Source organism: Trachemys scripta, chromosome 1, assembly GCF_013100865.1.
Source record: "Trachemys scripta elegans isolate TJP31775 chromosome 1, CAS_Tse_1.0, whole genome shotgun sequence".
Lineage (NCBI taxonomy): Eukaryota > Metazoa > Chordata > Testudines > Emydidae > Trachemys > Trachemys scripta.
This window is the reverse complement of record NC_048298.1, coordinates 331478916-331498415: the sequence shown is the minus strand read 5'-3', so window position 1 is coordinate 331498415 and position 19500 is coordinate 331478916. Positions and strand designations below refer to the sequence as shown.

The 19500-nt window shown below is 50.3% G+C and overlaps 1 protein-coding gene across 2 annotated transcripts in view; it reads left to right on the top strand.

Annotated features, from left to right (window-relative positions):
- MYO7A (myosin VIIA) overlaps positions 1 to 19500 on the top strand; it is a 106456-nt gene that overhangs the window by 80860 nt on the left and 6096 nt on the right. For both annotated transcript variants that reach the window (XM_034759124.1, XM_034759123.1), the window contains 11 exons: positions 482 to 606; positions 1317 to 1474; positions 2979 to 3132; positions 3925 to 4080; positions 5205 to 5310; positions 7871 to 7984; positions 11294 to 11381; positions 12374 to 12480; positions 14781 to 14966; positions 15796 to 15912; positions 17094 to 17177. In XM_034759124.1, coding sequence (XP_034615015.1) covers positions 482 to 606; positions 1317 to 1474; positions 2979 to 3132; positions 3925 to 4080; positions 5205 to 5310; positions 7871 to 7984; positions 11294 to 11381; positions 12374 to 12480; positions 14781 to 14966; positions 15796 to 15912; positions 17094 to 17177 — 1395 coding nt within the window. The remainder of the gene's footprint in view (positions 1 to 481; positions 607 to 1316; positions 1475 to 2978; positions 3133 to 3924; positions 4081 to 5204; positions 5311 to 7870; positions 7985 to 11293; positions 11382 to 12373; positions 12481 to 14780; positions 14967 to 15795; positions 15913 to 17093; positions 17178 to 19500) is intronic.

Below are 19500 nucleotides of genomic sequence, written 5' to 3'. Positions count from 1 at the left end.
CAGGTCATTGGGGCAGCGGGGAACCAGATTTCATTTGTCTGGACAACCTATTAGCCTTTCCATTGGGCTTGTTAGTTTGAAAACCACCCACTTTGGACCTAGAATATGGCTGAATCTTCTTGGATGTCACTGCGGCTTGAATTTTGAAGGTGATATTTGGGCAGGGGAGATGTGTCTATGCAGCTATGAATGAGAGGGGAAGTGGGTCCATAAGGTACTTTCTCTCTTAGGATGTGGTCCACACTGTTTTGAGACCCCCCTGTGTTAATTACTAAGAAATGCATGAAACTGCGTAGTTCCACTAAGATTGAGTGTTGTTGCTGTTTAGTAGTTTGAAGTTAATATTTTGTTGTTTTTTCATTACAGCATGATTTTCTTTCATCTTCAGTCTTTTCATTTTTCATCCGCTTTCCCTTTCTGGACACATCAGAATTCTTTCATCTAAAATACATTGACTAACCATGACTCCTTTATTCTCTAGGCGTTAGTCACAATGACCCCTGACCAGAGGCAAGATGTTATTAGAACATCCCAGATGGCGATTTCGGACAGTGAAGAAAGAGTGAAGCCGTATACCTTGGAAGAGTTCTCCTATGATTATTTTAGGTGAAACTTTAAAAAAAAATCTCTTCAGCATGCATAAAGGACTTGAGTTCATTCCTAAGGCAGAGCCGAATTGTTGGCTGCATTTCAGGATTACTGTAAGAAAGCTTTAGATTTCAGCTTGTCTGGCCTGATATGACTACAGCTGTGATTTAGGATGTTGCGTTCTGTGTATAAACTGGCAGAACATCAGAAGTCCGATTGTTACATGAAATTTTACGGCCAGTGTTATTCACGAGGTCCAACTAACTAATGGTCCCTTCTGATCTTGAAGCCTCTGAATCATATGTAGAACATTACACGGGATCATGGAAATGTAGGGCTGGAAAGGACCTTGAGAAGTCATCAGGTCCACTCCCCTGCACTGAGGCAGGACCAACTAAACCTTAGACTATCCCTGACAGGTGTTTGTCCAACCTGTTCTTTAAAAAACATTAGTCTCTTCTGGTATAGCAAGTCCGGTGTGTTAACTCCAAATAAACTAGAGCCTGGCACCTGTTCTAGGCATCTAGTGGGCTGATCCAGTGATCACTGAAGGCAACAGGGAGACTCCTATGACCTCAGTGGGCATTGGATTGGACCCTACAAGAGTGCCCTAATGCAGAACTGGGGGCCTTACATTTGGCACCCAAGTTCAGAAGCTGGGCTCCATAGAGCCGTCTCATCCCTCGTAATCTCTCCATGATTCCTCATTGCTTTGTGTTTGCTGCCAGGCCGCCTCCGAAGCACACTCTGAGCCGGGTCATGATCACCAAAAATCGAGGGAAAGACAAACTGTGGTGCTACACCCGAGAGCCCATCAAGCAGCCCTTGCTGAAGAAGATCCTGGGCAGTGAAGAGCTGTCCCAGGAAGCCTGCATGGCATTCATTGATATCCTTCCAGCGCTGTGGAAAGGTTGCCCACAATAGATCAAACCGACATAGAGGCCCGGCCCAAGGAGTCGCATAGAGGCCCATTGAAATCAGTGGAAAGATTAACATTGACTTCAGTGGGCGTTAGGTCGTGCGCCATGAATAAGGCTACAATTATGTCATGGAGGTCAGGGAATCCGTGACTTCCAGAGACCTCCATGACATTTTCTGCCCCGGGGCTGGAACTGTCAGCCAGCAGCCTCACAGCTCTGAGTCACTGCTACCGTTGGGCCCCCCAGCAACTCCTAGCCTCCGGGCAGCTGGGGTCCCCCGGCGCTCCCAGCCCCTGCGGGTGGTGGCGGTCCCCCGGCGCTCCCAGCTGCCGAGGCCGGCAGAGAGACCCTGGAGCTCCCACTTGCTGCTGGTGGCAGGGCTCCTCGCAGCTGCCCACTCAGAGTGGGCAGCGAGGTGACCCCCCACCCTGCAGCTGCTCAGCCACGGCGGGCGGTGAGGGGACCCCAGAGCTCCCAGCCGCTGCGGCGGGGCGAGGGGACCCCAGAGCTCCCAGCCGCTGCGGCGGGGCGAGGGGACCCCAAAGCCCCAGCAGTAGTGGGTGCTGGACCCTCCTCCCTCCCCATTTTGTCAGGGATATTTTTAGTAAAAATCACGGACAGGTCACAGGCAATAAACAAAAATTCACGGAAGCCCTTGACCTGTCCGTGATTTTTACTAAAAATATCCCTGACTAAATCTGAGCCTTAACCATGGGACTTGGTACAAGTGCTAATGATTAGAGATGGGCCTGAACCAACTCCTGGACCCAAACATCCCTGACCTCTGAGGGCCGCTCAAAACGCATATCCAGATTATGCAAATGACCTACATCTTTATAAGCTGGCGGCACCAAACTTGGACTCAAGCATTACATGGTAGATAAAGCTCAGATCCTAACACTGCAGTGTGAGCCATTCTTTAATAATAATACACAGAAAATTTGGTCAAAAATGGGGGGGAAATTTTCGATGACGCTTTTGTAAATTTTTTCCTGTTTTTTTCCCCAACCAAAATCAAATTCAGAAAATTCATTTCAAACGCGCTGCACTAAATAATACTAATTACGATAGAACTAGCAGGATGGGCCAGACCCCTTAACTGGTGTAAATGTGTGTAGCTCCATTGACTTCCACAGAGCTCTGCCAGCAGAGACCAGCTGAAAATCTGGCCATTAATCATCATAATTCCATGGCACTTACACAGTCCGAAGAAAGGGTCGCACTCATTCTGGGCCTACGTGTTCCCCCAGCCAAGTCTCTCCAGCCTAAGAAAGCAAGATGACACGTAAGGTTCTATGATTATGGGTGCCATCCAGAAGGATCCCAAAGCACATTTGAAGATTAACTATACACCTGCCACCAAAATGCAGCCACCTCTGGAGTGATGCATAGCAACTCTTTCATTGGGTCGTTATCAGAAGCCATTCCCTAAGCCTCCTAGTTAGTGTATCCTTGACTGCTGCCTTGCACCTGTGCTGAAGTATATGGGTGACTATCCATCCAAAAGAACCCGCTCAGTCAACGAGCTAACAGACCAAATATTTGAAGGTGCCTTGAAAGCTGAACCGTTGAAAGATGAAATCTACTGTCAGATCCTCAAGCAGCTCACTGACAACCACATTAAGTAAGAGTCATTCTTCCCCGTGTACCCCGCTGTAACTCTCTGTGTCGGGTAATGCAGGACTGACTGGGGGGTTCTGCAGAATGGGCAGGCCCAGAAGTCTTCCGTTCTCTCTGTCCTCTTTAAAGACTTTTATCATCACTTTATCTACCGTCTCTGTGCTGATGACTCCAATCTGTCTGTCCACTCTGGACTTGTTTCTGTCCCTCTGCTTCTGCATTTCCCTCTGGCTCTATGACATCTCCTCCAGGGCAGATGTCTTGCCATCAGTTTAAATCTAACAGGATCTACATTTCCACCTATTCTCTGTTGCTACTGACCCTACCACCATCCTTCCGGTCACTCAGGCCTATACTCTGGTGTCATCTTTGACTCCTCCCTTTTCCTCTCCCCAGACATCCCCAGCCCAGGTCCTTATCTGGTGGCTTCTTCCTCCACAACAATTCCAAGGTCCATTCTCTACAGTTGTGCGGTGCTGGTGAATCTTCTCTCTACAATCTCTGCCCTCTGATGTATATGTAACCCCATTACTAACATTAGTATCAGTGCTACAAGGCTTGAGATAAGAAGCTTTCAGACCCAAATTCCCATCTGTGCTCAAGTCCCTTACCCGACTCTGACAGTGTTGAACGGGGATGGAAGTGGGGTAAATTCCATTGCTGGCCACTTTTATGCCTCTCTACACTGCCAGAGCAGTGTCAAGGGGGCCTTAGTGTAACTGAGACCCAGACCTTTCTGGTAGATAGTGTTCCTTCGGGGAGTTTGATTTTCCTGTTGTGTATCTGTTTCTTTAAGGTACAGTGAAGAGAAGGGTTGGGAGCTGCTTTGGTTGTGCACAGGCCTTTTCCCTCCCAGCAACGTTCTCCTGCCCCATGTCCAGAGGTTTCTCCAGTCCCGGAAGCATCACCCCCTAGCCACAGACTGCATACAGAGACTACAGAAAGCTCTGAGGTATGGTACCAGATTCTGGTAGATGCGATGGGGTGTGTGTGTGTCTGCTATTTGCCAGCTGGCTGAGGAAGTGGGGAAGGGTTAGGACAGAGTGATAAGCATCTCTCTGTCTACTCCAGTGGACAGGGCTCTGATCTGGAAGTTGGGTGATGTGGGTTCTGTTCCTGTCTCTACCGTGACTGGCTGTTGGACCTTGTGCAAATCCCTTTGGGGGAGAAGTTCACAGGTGCCTAACCTGTTGCCTTTCTATGAGAGTTGAAAATTTCCCCATGCACCTTTCTGCCCCTCCGTTTTCCAGCTGCGAAATGGGAATAACTTTACTTACCTTCCTTTAATAAAGCGCTATGGATGAAAAGCCAAGTAGTATTAGTCTGTCTATCCACGCATTCCTAATGTACCCATCACTGTGATATCTAGGGGCCAAAGAAACACATTCTCCCCCTTCAGAACTCTGCTTAACCCTTGCATCTAGTAAGAGGCCTATAAAATCCTCCATGGCTAGGCTGCTCCGGTGCTATGACAGCTACTTATTATAATGACCATGACTCCCTGGCTGTGACTTTGAGCTCCCTCTCTCTGGTCATTGTAGCCACCTCTTGTCTCTCTTCATGCCATTAGACTATCAGCTCTTTGAGACAGGGACCATTCTTTCATTATATATTTGTACAGCACCTAGCACAATGCAGCCCTGGTCCTGCTTATGGCCTCTAGGCGCTACCACAATACAAATCATAAAATAAAACAGGGCAGAAGAATCCTTGCCGTGACTGCTTTGTCTGCTCATATTTCCATGGGCCATTCTGGGGGAAGGTAGGTTGGATATGAAAACTACAAGATGTATTCATTCCTGTACCTTACCATAGAGGCAGCCCTGGTAAATCATAGCTCTTTCAAACCCTTCTCTGTTGTGTCCTCCTTTTGATTACTGATAGCCAAGCAGGTGAGCCCTTTCCCAGCGCCTATCCTAAAACCATTTTCCGTGTAAGACCCCTTTCCATTTTGTGTTGCTCACGGGGTTTCGTTGGGTGCTTATTGAAGATACTGTTCTGTTTTTGTAGGGTACCAACGTATATCAGCAGTGAGTTCTCTGGTGCCATATTCATTGTAAATCTCCTGTCTTATAGGAATGGATCCAGGAAGTATCCTCCCCATCTGGTTGAAGTGGAGGCAATTCAACACAAAACCACCCAAATTTTCCACAAAGTTTACTTCCCCGATGACACTGATGAGGTAAAAGGGAGAAAAAAGATCTGAATTCCTGCAGGACAGACTTACGTTTTCTCTAATTAATGCCCAACCTAGGCTAACATCAGTTCTGGCTCGGGGTAGGCTTGCGTAAGACCATGGAGTGCAATAGCGTGTCACAGATGTGGATGCTTAGCTACACGGATCAAAATCAACATGAGTTTGAGTCGTTGCCATTTCAATTCAGTTTTTCAAAACAAAGATCCTGTTTCTCTTTTCTCTTCTGCTGGCAAAGTTAACAGAGGGACACCAGTGTCAATCTGGGAGAGGGGAAGCAGGACCAAAGCCACCTCTAATGATAAAAGGAACAAACCTGATGTGTGAATGTGAATACATGTAACCTTTCCTCATATAAGTAGGGGTCTACCAAATTTGCATCCATGAAAATCATGTCACAGACCGTGAAGTTTGTTCTCCCCCGTGAAATCTGGTCTCCGACCGATCTGAAGGCAGAGGGGAAAGCGGCGGCTGCTGGCTGGGCACCCAGCTCTGAAGGCAGTTCTGCTGCCAGCAGCATCGGGGAAGTAAGGATGGCAGGGTATGGTATTGCCACCCTTACTTCTGTGCTGCTGCTGGCAGTGGGACTGCCATCAGAGCTGCCGCTCTCCCGCCACCGAGCTTCAGGCAGAACTGCCGCCAGGAGCAGCGCAGACGTGAGGGTGGCAATACCGCGATCCCCCCTACAATAGGCTTGTGACCCCCTTTTGTGTCGGGGCCCCCAGTTTGAGAAACGCTGTGGAGAAATCGCACATTTTTCATGGATTGGTCACGGCATAAATAGCAAATTTTGTGGATGTGTAACACATCCATGAAATTTGTTATTTATGCTGTGACCAACCCGTGAAAAATGTGTTTGATTTCTCTGCGATTTAAGTAGACCCCCTACATATAAGTGTCTATCCCATTCCTTCAGGGTCTTCTCTCAACTAGACTGTCAGTTCTTTGTAGCAGGCAGCACATCTTTTATTGCCCGCTAAGCACCCTGCATGCTTATGGAGATGAACAGGAATATTTATGCATGAGCAGCTTTGTGTGTGCAGTTCCTGGCCCGTGCCATTCTTGCACACTAGCACTTAGTACTGCAGAATGCACACACAATCTTGTTCTGTGGATTTGAACATCTAAACCCTATTGCTGGTGGTTACAAAAGATAGAAGGTGATGAATGCACACACAAGTGTGTGCTTGTGCAAAGATGGGCATGCACAAGGGGAGATGAGAGGGTGCCCCCCTTTGACAAGGTGGCCCCGTCTGTCCTTGTCTGTCATGGAGATCTTCGCAGCTGCATTGAGATGTTATCTCTTTAGAACTTTTTCCCTGGGCAGGTCTACACTATAGCTGGGATCGAGGCTCTTGAGATCGATCTACCGGTGGTCGATTTAGCGGGTCTAGTGAAGACCCGCCAAATCGACAGCAGATCGCTCTCCAGTCGACCCCTGTACTCAACCCCCAACAAGAAGACTAAGGTAAGTCAACGGGAGAGTTTCTCCCGTTCACCCCCATCAGTGTAGACCTCGTGGTAACTCGACCTAAGGTATGTCAACTCCAGCTATGTTATTCACATAGCTAGAGTTGCGTAGCGTAGGTCGACTTACCGCGGTAGTGTAGACATAGCCTAAATGTGACAAGAGACAAGCCAGACAATGGTTTACAGACACATCTTGGGCAGCCTGAAGGCATACACAGTGGGGACTTGAATGTTAGGTGGGTTAGCCACCCGAGGTACCTGTGGTGATCTGCACGGTAAAGGCTGCATGATCAGCTGGGTTATGGGCACACTCTGAATGCCATCGGGTCCCAGGGGCAGCCGGTGCTATTTAAAAGGACAGCCAGGAGCATGGAGTCATACTACCCCTGAACAGCGAGAGGCAGGTGCGCCCTGCAGGGGTAGAATCATGTCTGCACGCCTGGGGCGTCTCGGTCCTATGCATAAGCCCAGTGTAGCGTCTCTCCCTTCCTCCCCGCTGAGAACCAACAGCAGCTGCAAAAAAAACCCAAAGCCCTGTCCTGTGCAGATTTGGGCCACTTTTCACTGATTTGGGGGAGGGAGGGGTCTCAATTGTAGGGTGCCTGCGTTGGGCTTGATTCACAGGGATGCAGAGTACCCACAACTCCAGCTGAAGTTATTGGGAGCTGGAAGTTGCTCCGTACCTCTGAAGATCAGGAGCCAAAGTGGCTCAAGGGGGGCCCGCAAATCAGTGATCACTGGTAAAAAGGGAATGTGAGGAAAGGCAGGATTGTCCTGAGTCTCTGAGGCCACAGAAGCAAAAGCCGAGCACTGACTGCCGCTCAGAATAAAGAGAGAAGAACTGGAGCCTGCTGACGAAGTAGGAAGATCTTAGGCATCGCCTTTCTCTCCTTGAACAATGGCAGTGATAGGTTAGCCTCTAGCGGGGACCAGGAAGAAGGCACAGAGAAGCAATGCTGTAATTCAGCAGGACAGCTCTGCCTCTGTGCAAAAAGCGCCTCTAAGTTTCCTGTGAGAGAGGGTGACCCGGGGATGAACAGCGAGATGGCTGAGGTGTGGGTTCCACCTCTCTTTGCAGGCGTTTGAAGTGGAGTCCAGCACTAAAGCCAAGGATTTCTGCCAGAACATCTCCAGCAGACTGCTGCTGAAGTCATCGGAGGGCTTCAGCCTCTTCGTCAAAATCTCCGACAAGGTGAGCGGCTCACAAAGCGATCGGTCACGGGCTGAGCAGCTCTGCCTCTCAGAGCCTTTGCTGCGCCATGTCCAGCTGGTGTAAATCATTGCCACTCTGCTGAAGTCAGGGGAGCTATGCCACTTTACAGCGGCTAAGGGCCTGGTCCATTGCTCCTGAGCGCCTCCCTGGATCTGACCCCTGGAGATTTCTAATCAAAGGTCCAGGCAGTCCTGCAGCCCCTCCTCACAAGCCTCTTCCCACTGAAGTCAAAGGGGTTACTAATGGGAGCGTGTACAGCTGATGGGAGGGCTGCAGAACTGGGCCCTGCGGGAGCTGGCAGCATAATACTGTCAGGATGGGGTTTTCCAAAGCACTCAGCGATGGCCTAACTCTGCTCCAGTTCACATCAATCCCATCCCAAGTCAGTGACTTCGATCCAGGCTGAGCGCTTTGGAAGATCCCATTCTACAGCTTCAGGGCCTGATCCTGCCCCCCTTCCTGACTCCTGTGGCAGTGCTGGCATGCATAAGGATCACAGGACAGTGCCCTTAAATTCTGGAACATCTCGCGTGCCAGTTGCATCTCAGACTGCTTTAGAACACAAGAACAGCCATACTGGGTCAGACCAATGGGTCATCTAACCCAGTATCCTGTCTTCCGACAGTGGCCAATGCCAGGTGCTTGAGAGGGAATGAACAGAACAGGGCAATCATCAAGTGGTCAATCCCCTGTCGTCCGCTCCCAGCTTCTAGCAGTCAAAGGCTAGGGACACCCAGAGCATGGGGTTGCATCCCTATCTTGGCTAATAGCCATTGATGGATCTATCCTCTATAAACTTATTTAATTATTTTGAGCTCCATTATAGTTTTGGCCTTCACAACATCCCCTGGCAAGGAGTTCCACAGGTTGACTGTGTGTTATGTGAAGAAATACTTCCTTGTGTTTGTTTTAAACCTGCTGCCTGTTAATTTCATTGGGTGACCCCTGGTTCTTGTGTTATGAGAAGGAGTAAATAACACTTCCTCCTGCACTTTCTCCACACCATTGATGATTTTATAGACCTCAATCATATCCTCCCTTAGTGATCACTTTTCCAAGCTGAAAAGTCCCAGTCTTATTAATCGCTTCTCATATGGAAGCTGATCCATACCCCTAATCATTTTTGTTGCCCTTCTCTGTACCTTTTCCAATTCCAATATATCTTTTTTTGAGATGCACGCAGTATTCAAGGTGTGAGCCTACCATGGATTTATAGAGTTGCATTATAATATTTACTTATTATATGTCCCTTTCCTAATGGTTCCTAACATTTTGTTAGCTTTTTTGATGGCTCTGCAGGGTTAAATCATCCAAAAGGCAGATAGTCTGCTACAAATGACCAAGGAGAGAAATATATAAATGCTTTGTGGGTTGAATAAACTGAAGCAATTATTTACAGGATCAACAACAAAGAGCAATGGTATTGTAACCTGCATAAACAAAGGCATCATAGAATCATAGAATATCAGGGTTGGAAGGGACCTCAGGAGGTCATCTAGTCCAACCCCCTGCTCAAAGCAGGACCAATTCCCAACTAAATCATCCCAGCCAGGGCTTTGTCGAGCCGGGCCTTAAAAACCTCCAAGGAAGGAGATTCCACCACCTCCCTAGGTAACACATTCCAGTGCTTCACCACCCTCCTAATATCCAGCCTAAACCTCCCTGACTGCAACTTGAGACCATTGCTCCTTGTTCTGTCATCTGCCACCACTGAGAACAGCCGAGCTCCATCCTCTTTGGAACCCCCCTTCAGGTAGTTGAAGGCTGCTATCAAATCCCCCCTCATTCTTCTCTTCTGGAGACTAAACAATCCCAGTTCCCTCAGCTTCTCCTCATAAGTCATGTGCTCCAGACCCCTAATCATTTTTGTTGCCCTCCGCTGGACTCGTTCCAATTTTTCCACATCCTTCTTGTAGTGTGGGGCCCAAAACTGACACAGTACTCCAGATGAGGCCTCACCAATGTCGAATAGAGGGGAACGATCACGTTCCTCGATCAGCTGGCAATGCCCCTACTTATACAGCCCAAAATGCCGTTAGCCTTCTTGGCAACAAGAACACACTGTTGACTCATATCCAGCTTCTCGTCCACTGTGACCCCTAAGTCCTTTTCTGTAGAACTGCTACCTAGCCATTCGGACCCTAGTCTGTAGTAGTGCATAGGATTCTTCCATCCTAAGTGCAGGACTCTGCACTTGTCCTTGTTGAACCTCATCAGGTTTCTTTTGGCCCAATCCTCTAATTTGTCTAGGTCCCTCTGTATCCGATCCCTACCCTCCAGTGTATCTACCACTCCTGCCAGTTTAGTGTCATCTGCAAACTTGCTGAGAGTGCAGTCCACACCATCCTCCAGATCATTAATAAAGATATTAAACAAAACCGGCCCCAGGACCGACCCTTGGGGCACTCCGCTTGAAACCGGTGCCAACTAGACATGGAGCCATTGATCGCTACCCGTTGAGCCCGGCGATCTAGCCACCTTTCTATCCACCTTATACTCCATTCATCCAGCCCATACTTCTTTAACTTGGTGGCAAGAATACTGTGGGAGACCGTATCAAAAGCTTTGCTAAAGTCAAGGAATAACACATCCACTGCTTTCCCCTCATCCACAGAGTCAGTTATCTCATCATAGAAGGCAATTAGGTTAGTCAGGCATGACTTCCCCTTGGTGAATCCATGCTGACTGTTCCTGATCACTTTCCTCTCCTCTAAGTGTTTCATAATTGATTCCTTGAGGACCTGCTCCATGATTTTTCCAGGGACTGAGGTGAGGCTGACTGGCCTGTAGTTCACAGAGCCGGGAGCTGATAGCCACTCCCTATATGGCTCTGGTCCAGCCAGACCTGGGATATTGGACCAGACAGATAGTGACCTATTAGAGGGGAGCAAGAGGATGGTCACGCTGCTGAATAGACTGATTTAAGGAAGGATTAACTGTGGTACACAAGAACTGTCCAGAAGCAATGGAGAGATGAAGGGAGATGAATTGGTTAGGGTGGAACAAGAGCAGATAACTAGGAATAACTGGATGAAATTAGGTGAAGGACAGTATAGAAACAGCTAGGCCAGCAATAGCTTTCTGATGGTCAGATCTGTGGAAGCCTCACCATTTGAGACATTTAAAACCAGCATGGGCAAGGCACTGCAAGACATATTGGAAGAAATGATCCTTCAGTGGCAGGGGGATGGCCTAGGCTAGCCTGCATACAAGGGCTTTTCTCCCCTATAATTCTCTGATTAGCTATTATTTGGTTGGTTTTATTAACAGTGGGATGTGTTTCCACAGGTTATCAGCGTCCCAGAAGGAGATTTCTTCTTTGACTTTGTCAGACATCTTACAGACTGGATAAAGAAAGCAAGACCTGCAAAAGACGGTAATAAGGTCATTCTTCTGTTTTGCTGCTATTTCCTCTCCCAGGTACAGTGCTGGCTGGGGAGGTCTCATAGAGCCCATTGAAATCATTTTTAAAAGGCTCCTCTCGCCTACCATACCCTGATGAAAACTATCTGTAATGTGTTTGGCACCGTGTAATATTTGGGCCTTGGGTGTTCATGTAAATCATGTCAACAGCAACTCTGCACCTAAGAAATGATCCATTCTTGGGCAGGGAGCAAACTTTTACTCTTGCTATCCATAACTTCTAAAAAGAACTGCACAACGGCTAACACCCAGCAATACTCCAAGCTCTGACTACTTATATGATCAGTTAGAGGGCATTTATTATCTTTGTAGTACTTAAGACTAAATCCCCCCCCCCCCCCCCGTCGACTCCCAGTAATTTCACAGTATCCACTTTAATCCTGTTCCCATTTCTATTAAGGGAATCAAGAATCTTCTGTGGTCATACAGATCACAGGTGCCAAGGGCTGGCAATGCAGAGATCAACTAGCCCATGCCTCTAAATAAGTGACTTCCCCTGAAGATTGACGTTTTGGGGTTGCTGTCCGGACCTTGGCAGATGTAGAAACTTTCTGAGCTTTTAGCATTGCTTTGCTAGCTGAAATGCGGCTTCACTAACTGGCCCCAAGTAATTTTCCAGAAACTTCCACAGTACATTGTAATGCTGTTGCTATGAAATTAAATCCATCCTCCTTTCATTCTAGATTTGCAAGTGAATTCAGGGCTGATTTAAGTGAAAGCCTGAAGACCACTAACTTAAGAGTTCATAGAGCAATTTAGGCAGCCACTCGGTAGCCAGGGCACTTCAGTCATGGCTTTAACACTTGCTATTTCATCCCTGAGCCTCCTGCAGGAGAGACTGTGAATTGCTCCAAGGAGCGAGCGTCTCTTTTATACAGGTTTCCATCTAGTGGTTGAAGCGTTTGTTACAAGCCTAGTCAATGTTGAACAGATTCCTTTTTGCAGGTATAGTGCCTTCTCTCACATATCAAGTGTTCTTCATGAAAAAACTGTGGACAAACACCATGCCTGGGAAGGATTCGATGGCAGACTCCATCTTCCACTATTATCAGGTACTCCATGAGTTTACAATACTGGGAGAGGTCTGGGTGACTCAGGGAACTAGTAAGGGGATAAAAAGGCTTCCTCCTTCTACATCAATTGCTCAAATCCAACTCACACCAGTAGTGACAAATAGAGGTTTCCATGTGCTGGCTGTGAGGAGGACTGAAGGCCTTAGTCCATTCCTCTTGAGTAGGTATCAACATCATAAAACCATGGGTCAGAGGCACTAATTAGCCCTCTTCTCGGCAGTCCCAGCAGAGAAGCCGCACTCTGAATAGCCCCAGAGATTTTTCATCTCTTTCATGTCAAGGTGATCTGCTCAGGTCAGGTTTGAGTAGCAGAGACAGGGCAGAATGCCACACCACTGCTGTATGTGTTCTGCAGCTAAAGAGAGGTCTCTGTTCTGCTGGGCTGTCTGGCCAGCTACTTTCAAGTGTGAAATTCACACGCACACAGCATTACAGTCATTCTCGATGAAATGGTTGTTCAAACATGAACGTGCCTCCTGCTGATTATGTCATACATGGTCTTGTTGACAGATGAAGGGTACTTTTTACATCATTCTCGAGGTTATATGGCTTAAAGGGGAAGCTTGATTTGAATAAAAGAAAAAGCCATTCGATTCGAAATGATCTCCCTCAACAGCTGAGCTCCTCTGGGCCAACACAAGTGACAAAGTGTGTTAGAGTGTGAGCTAAAATGGCCTTGGTCAAAGCGGTCTGGCTGAGAGATGAGCATCTAGTGGTGGCCAAGCTAACCCAGAGCTGGTGCTCTAACTAAACATTTCCGCCCGCCCCATTACAATGATGATTTCAGAAAAATATTGCAGTTCCCAGGCAGTTCCTCCATAACTAGAGAGGGGTGAACGGCAGCCAACGCCATGAACTCCCTTGGGGAATTCCCCATATAGATTGAATTTACCTGGGAAGCTCTTAGTTATTGCTGTGATGGCAGCCATAGAAGAGATCTCTGAGATTGTAAGAGGTAAATGGTGCTGTAAGTTACACCTCAAGGCCGGCTCTGGCTTTCTGGCCGCCCCAAGCAAAACAAAAAAAAACAAAAAAAAAAACCTGCGGCGTGGCCGGAGCCAGGGTGCAGGGGGACTCCCTACCCTGCAGATGTGCCCCGGCTAGCGGGCGGAGGGGAGGAAGCGGGGGGAGAGAGAGATGGGGGGCGGCCAGGGCTTCAGCGGGGCGCTGCCACGCGGCCCCTCCCACCGTGCCCCCTGCCGGGAGGGCTCTACACCACTCCGGTCGGCTGGGAGGGAAGGACGCGGGCTGCCCTGCTGGGCTTGCTGCAGGGCGCTCCCGTCCTCCACGCCGCTGCCCCCTACAGGACGGCCGGAGCAGAACAACAACAACAACAAAAAACAAAAACAAAAAAAGGCGGCTTTGCCGCCCTAGGATTGGGCGGAATGCCGCCTCCTACAAGCTGCCGCCCCAAGCACCAGCTTGCTCGGCTGGTGCCCGGAGCCGGCCCTGCTCAAGGAACTGGCTGTAACTCACATGGTGAAAGGGCAGAAGTGGGCGGGGCCGGGGGGGTGATTGAAGGAAGAAACAAAGAGGTGTAAAATAAAGCAGGGAGAGGTCTCAGCCGCATTCTGTCTGCCACCAGCAGTGCAGCGGGGAAGCCATATTGGGGATGAGCCTGCCTGCCTGGTGCCTCAGAACCAGAGTCCAGCTTATCCACAGTGCTTGTGGGGTTGTAGTTCAGGAGCAGGTTTGGTTCCCCTCATTTTGGGCCAGTCATGACATGGAGCTGCAGGTTCAGATCCGGCTTCACCGAGGCGCAGGCTCTGCAGATCCAGTGTTTTACCCAGGATTCATCGCTAAGATTCATGTTTTTCACTCAAATCCCCAAAGCTGTTAGACTTGGGTTCATTTCAAAGGTGGGGCAGAGAGCAGGAGAGCCCCTGTTTTATCGAGCCCTGATCCCTGGCTGCAGTAGTGCAAAGTGTCTCGGTCTGAGCTTCGCAACCCCCGTCCGCAGGGCCACCAACCATTGTGCCTTTCCAGGGTTTCTGAAGGAGAAAGAGGTCCCAGCTAAGTGGGGGTACCAGGAGGGGGTTGGGTTGTGGGATGGAAAAGACTGAAGTTCACTGCACTAGCACAGCCGGCTTTGAAGCAGCTTCCTTCTATAGCTGCCGATCTGCTAGATTTCCGTTAGTCAGCGTCTACTTGGCATTTGTCTTGGGACGGTTGGGTGCTGCCATTCAAACAGCCTCTGTCTCTGAGGACAAAAGGACGTCTCTGAGAACCTGGATGTTTGTGGCCGTCCCCGTTACCTTGTGAAACGCTTTCGTGTGCAGGAATTACCAAAGTACCTGCGTGGCTACCACAAGTGTACCCGGGAAGAGGTCTTACAGCTGGCAGCTCTGATCTACAGGGTGAAGTTTGAGGATGACAAGTCCTACTTCCCCAGCATCCCCAAGCTCCTGAAGGAGCTGGTGCCTCAGGATCTTCTCCGGCAGCTCTCTCCGGACGACTGGAAAAGGGTAAGGAACGGCCTTGATAACACCGAGCCAGGCTCAGAGAACGGTGCGGCGGGTATAACATCTCGATAAGCTTGTGTGACCGCTGCCATCCTGTCCAACGCAGCAGGGACTGAACCGGGGACCTCCAGAGCTAAAAGCAGGAGTATATCAGCTTGAGCTAAACCTCTCTAGGTGGGGTGGGAACACAATCAATGCTCTGCCAGCCATGCACAGAGTGGGTCCGGTAACGCACACACACTAGTAGGTTACACTTACACGATAGGTAGCTATTACTATTATAGCAGCGCTTAGGGCCCAGCAAAGAGCAGGGTCCCATTTTGCGGGACAGTGTATAAGCACCTGGTACGAGACAATCCCGGTCCTACAGAGCTTACATTCAAGACAGACAAAGGAAGCGAAGATTGATTATCCCTCTTTTAACGTGTGGAGAACCAAGGCACAGAGAGATTAAGTGACTTGTTCCAGATGATACAAGGAGTCAGTATCAAAGCTGGGAATTGAATCCAGCTCTTCCAGGCGCTAGCCCAGTGCGTTAACCACAAGTCTGTCCTGCCTCACACTGGAAAAAGCCCTTGTGGATATACTCAAACCTGTACTGGCTGGAAGATGGAAAAATAACGTATAAGGTCTTTCAGGCTCGTGCACTGGCACAATAGCTAATGCGCAGGTGAGGGCATGGTGGATTTCTGTTAAAACAGGACGGGAAAGTCTGATGTTTTGTGGCAGGAATAACATGACATCTGTGTGTCATGATGCTGTTTGTATTCAAATGTCCTAGTTCCCAGGGGGTCTGGCAAGCCCTTCAGTAATGTCATGTTGTCCTTTGCAGTCCATTGTGGCGTATTTCAATAAGCATGCAGGCAAAACAAGAGAAGAAGCCAAGCTTGCCTTCCTAAAGATTGTCTTCAAGTGGCCTACATTTGGATCAGCCTTCTTTGAAGTGAAGGTACAGATTTCATTGTGTGGGTCATCTGGCAGGCGCAGGGACCCCGGGAATTGGTTGGTTCTCACAGCTCCTCCCCCTGACAGAGTATAAGGAATTCTAAAGGGAAGAACTGATGGCTGTTCGGTGGTCTCTGCCTGGGCCACGTAGACTCGTTTGCCAGCTCGCTCCCTCTAATTAGGTATTTCCATGGTACTCATCATTGTCTGAGGACCTTCCACTCATGCGTGGATCTGTCCTCTGTGCGGGAGGGCAGTGCTACTATTGCCATTTTACAGATGGGGACCTGAGGCACAGGGTAGAGTGAGATTTTCAATGGGACTTGGGCTCCTAAGCCACTTAAGAGCTTTTGCAAGTTCTGCTTTAAGCGACTTGCCTACAGTCAGCCAAGGAGTCGATGGATGAGCCAGGAATGGATCGCAGGTCTCCCGAGTCCCCGTTCATTGTCCTAGCCACAAGACCTTGCTTCCTACCCCTTGACTTGGTTCTTCCTGGATGAGGTGGAGGCAGAATGGCTGGGCGTGTGGGGAAGCCTGCATTGCCACTGCCCTTCTTGGTTCTGGGCTGCCTTTGGGAGTTAGGTGCCTCCATACCTTTGAGGATCTGGCCCTGAGTCTCCAGAACTGTCTGCCTAGCATCTCTGACCAGCACTAAGGAACCTAAAGCCAAAGATAGGCCAAGCAAAGGGGAATGGTGCAGTTGGCCCAGGATTCCTTCAGACCAGAGGTACTAAGGACAGGAGAGTCCATGCATCAAGAAGAGGTGATCTGAGGAGGGAAGGGCCACCTGGGGCTTCCCACTGCATTCCAGTTGACCCAGTCCTCGGGCAGGATGGCTCCCCTACCAGCTGCTTCCATTGGCAAACTGGGTGGGGAAAGAAATGGAAAAGAAGGAACTTTAAAGCCGCCAATCACTTACTCATTAAAGTCACCAGGTGTTTGGGGCAGGGGTGGGGAGACTCATCTTTAGCTGGATGGCTGTTACCATAGCAGTGAAGAGGCCTTGATTTATTTTGAGCTTCCTTAAAAGGATAAACTAGAGAGAACCCACGAGCGAGCTAAAATGCAACGGGATTCTCGCCATGAGGGCGCTCCTTCTGTTGGTCTGATGGGAGGGGCCCTCAGCCACGAGTTGTCCAATCTTCCAGGCCTTTTCATGTGACTGCTTCGTCTCGTTTGTAACAGCAAACTACCGAGCCAAATTACCCAGAGATCCTTTTAATTGCCATCAACAAGCATGGAGTCAGCCTCATAGATCCCAAAACCAAGGTAAGCCAGACGCCACCAGTTACTACCTGCAGAAAACTCCACCACATGCAACAGGGCCGTGCGCCTCCCAGGGCTAACGTTAGCGAACTGCGGGCGGGGGTAACGTTAGGCATCTAAATAAATGGCCTGATTCGCAAAGGTACCAAGTCTCCTCTGCTTCTTGTGAGGTTGACAGGAGCTGCAGGCACTCAGCACCTTGGAAAGTCAGGTCACTTGGGTGGAAGTCTGAACACTTTGGCCGTGATTCCGGGGTTTCTGAAAGGGACACTGTAACACAAGGTGGGGCTCACTGCTCCTGCCATCATTTGCACTGCAAGTGCCATGGACCAGATTTGCACCCATGAGTCCATGATGAGGCACTCTGCCCCAGCCACGATCCTGCCCGGCCCTCCCTGATGTGCAATATCCCTGTGAGTGCTCAGCTGGCTAGTGTGGCAGAAGGCAGAGCTCCTGCTCCTCCTCTCTCACCCCTTTCCCTGCTCCCCTTGCGGTGGTTTGCTCTCCTGACTGCAAAGACTGCAGCCATCGGATGTGCAAACTCTCTCCTGGTGCAGAGGCAGTTCCCTCGACATTGTGCTTTTGTACCTGCCAACAGCTGCACACGGCCCAGCCCCAGCTAGCCCTCTGTGCAAAATGGAGGGTGCCCATACGTCCCATTTTGGCCGGGACAGGCCCCTTTTTAAGCTCTGTGCTGGCCATTCCGACTTTTTTGACAAAAACGGGCCTTTGTCCTGTTTGGGGAAGAGCAAACGAAGAAATGCCCAATTTACCAAAAAGGCCGGGTGCGCCCCGGCGCGGAGGAACGTTGTGGGGGCAGTGACGCAAGGTGCCAGGCAGAGGCGGCTCTGCCCCAGCTGCAGAAGGCACAGAGCTTGGGGGGGTCAACTCCAGTTGCGGGCGGCGCGGAGCTCATGGGGGTCGGCCCTAGCCCCAGGTGGCGGGGGGGGGGTGGCTCTGGCAAGCCCCAGGCCATTCCGTTTTTACTTTCGGAAATATGGTCACTCTAGTGAAATGGCTCTTACGTTTAATGGAAAGTGGTGTTAGGTACACACATCACAGGAGTGTGTAGCCTGCCTGGCTAAATGGTGAGGAAGAGAGACACGGCCGACAGCTGGCGTTTGTAAGCAGCAAGGCAGGGGATTGTTTAGGGTGGCACCAGGGGCTACGGTTAGGCCTGAGAGGATGAAATGAAGTCATGGGCAATAGACGCTGAAGAGCAGGAAGCACTTCCAGAGGCTGAGCTGCATTGTGCAGGGGAACAGACTTCCCAGAGCAAAAGGCTTAGGACGGGGCGGGGGGGGGGGGGGGGGTTTTTGGCCCGAGGGCCACATCAGGGTTGTGAAACTGTATGGAGGGCCGGGTAGGGAAGGCTGTGCCTCCCCAAACAGCTTGCCCCCCGCCCCCATCCATCCCGTCCCACTTCCAGCCCCCTGACTGCCCCCCTCAGAATCCCCAACCCATCCAACCCCCCCTATTCCTTGTCCCCTGACCGCCCCCAGGACCCCACCCCCTATCAAACCTTCCCTGTCCCCTGACTGCCCCAACCTCTATCCGCACCCCCGCACCCTGACCGGCCCCCCAGGACTCCCACGCCTATCCAGCACCCCCTGTTCCCCGTCCCCTGTCCGGCCCCCCCGAACCTCCGCCCCAGCCAACCGCCCCCTGCTCCCTGTCCCCTGACTGCCCCCCCGGAACCCCCTGCCCCTTATCCAACCCCACCGCTCCCCACCCCCTTACCATGCCGCTCAGAGCAGCAAGACTGGCGGCCACGCCGCCTGGCCGCAGCCAGCCACCCAGAGCAAGTTGAGGCTGCGGGGAAGGAGCTGGGGGCTAGCCTCCCTGGCTGGGAGCTCAGGGGCTGGACAGGATGTTCCTGTGGGCCAGATGTGGCCCGTGGGCTGTAGTTTGCCCACCTCTGGCTTTGGAGCACCATTGCTTGGGACATGGAAACCCCAGCCTGGATAACGCACCAGTTCCTTTCCGAGTCCTTCATCGTTGTCAGTGAGCTGTGGCTCAGACCCGGACCGGGGCCAACCTTAGATGACCTCCTGGCTAAGCACATAAGAATTGCCTGGTGGCTCAGACCCATGGTTCCTCTAGTCCTCAGGCCTGTCTCCAACAATGACTGTGGGCTATAGGAAAAAAGCAAGAAACCCCACTGGTCTCTCCGACTCTGACCTCTCAGTTTCTGGGGGTGGGGACGGGGGCTGGTGGGACCATCTCACCTCAGGAAATGTGTTTGGTTTGTTGGGGTGGGAAGCCCAGAGGGAAATGAGGGGTGAGCCGCTGGGGGTTCAGCACATGTTCTAAGTATCTAACTGTC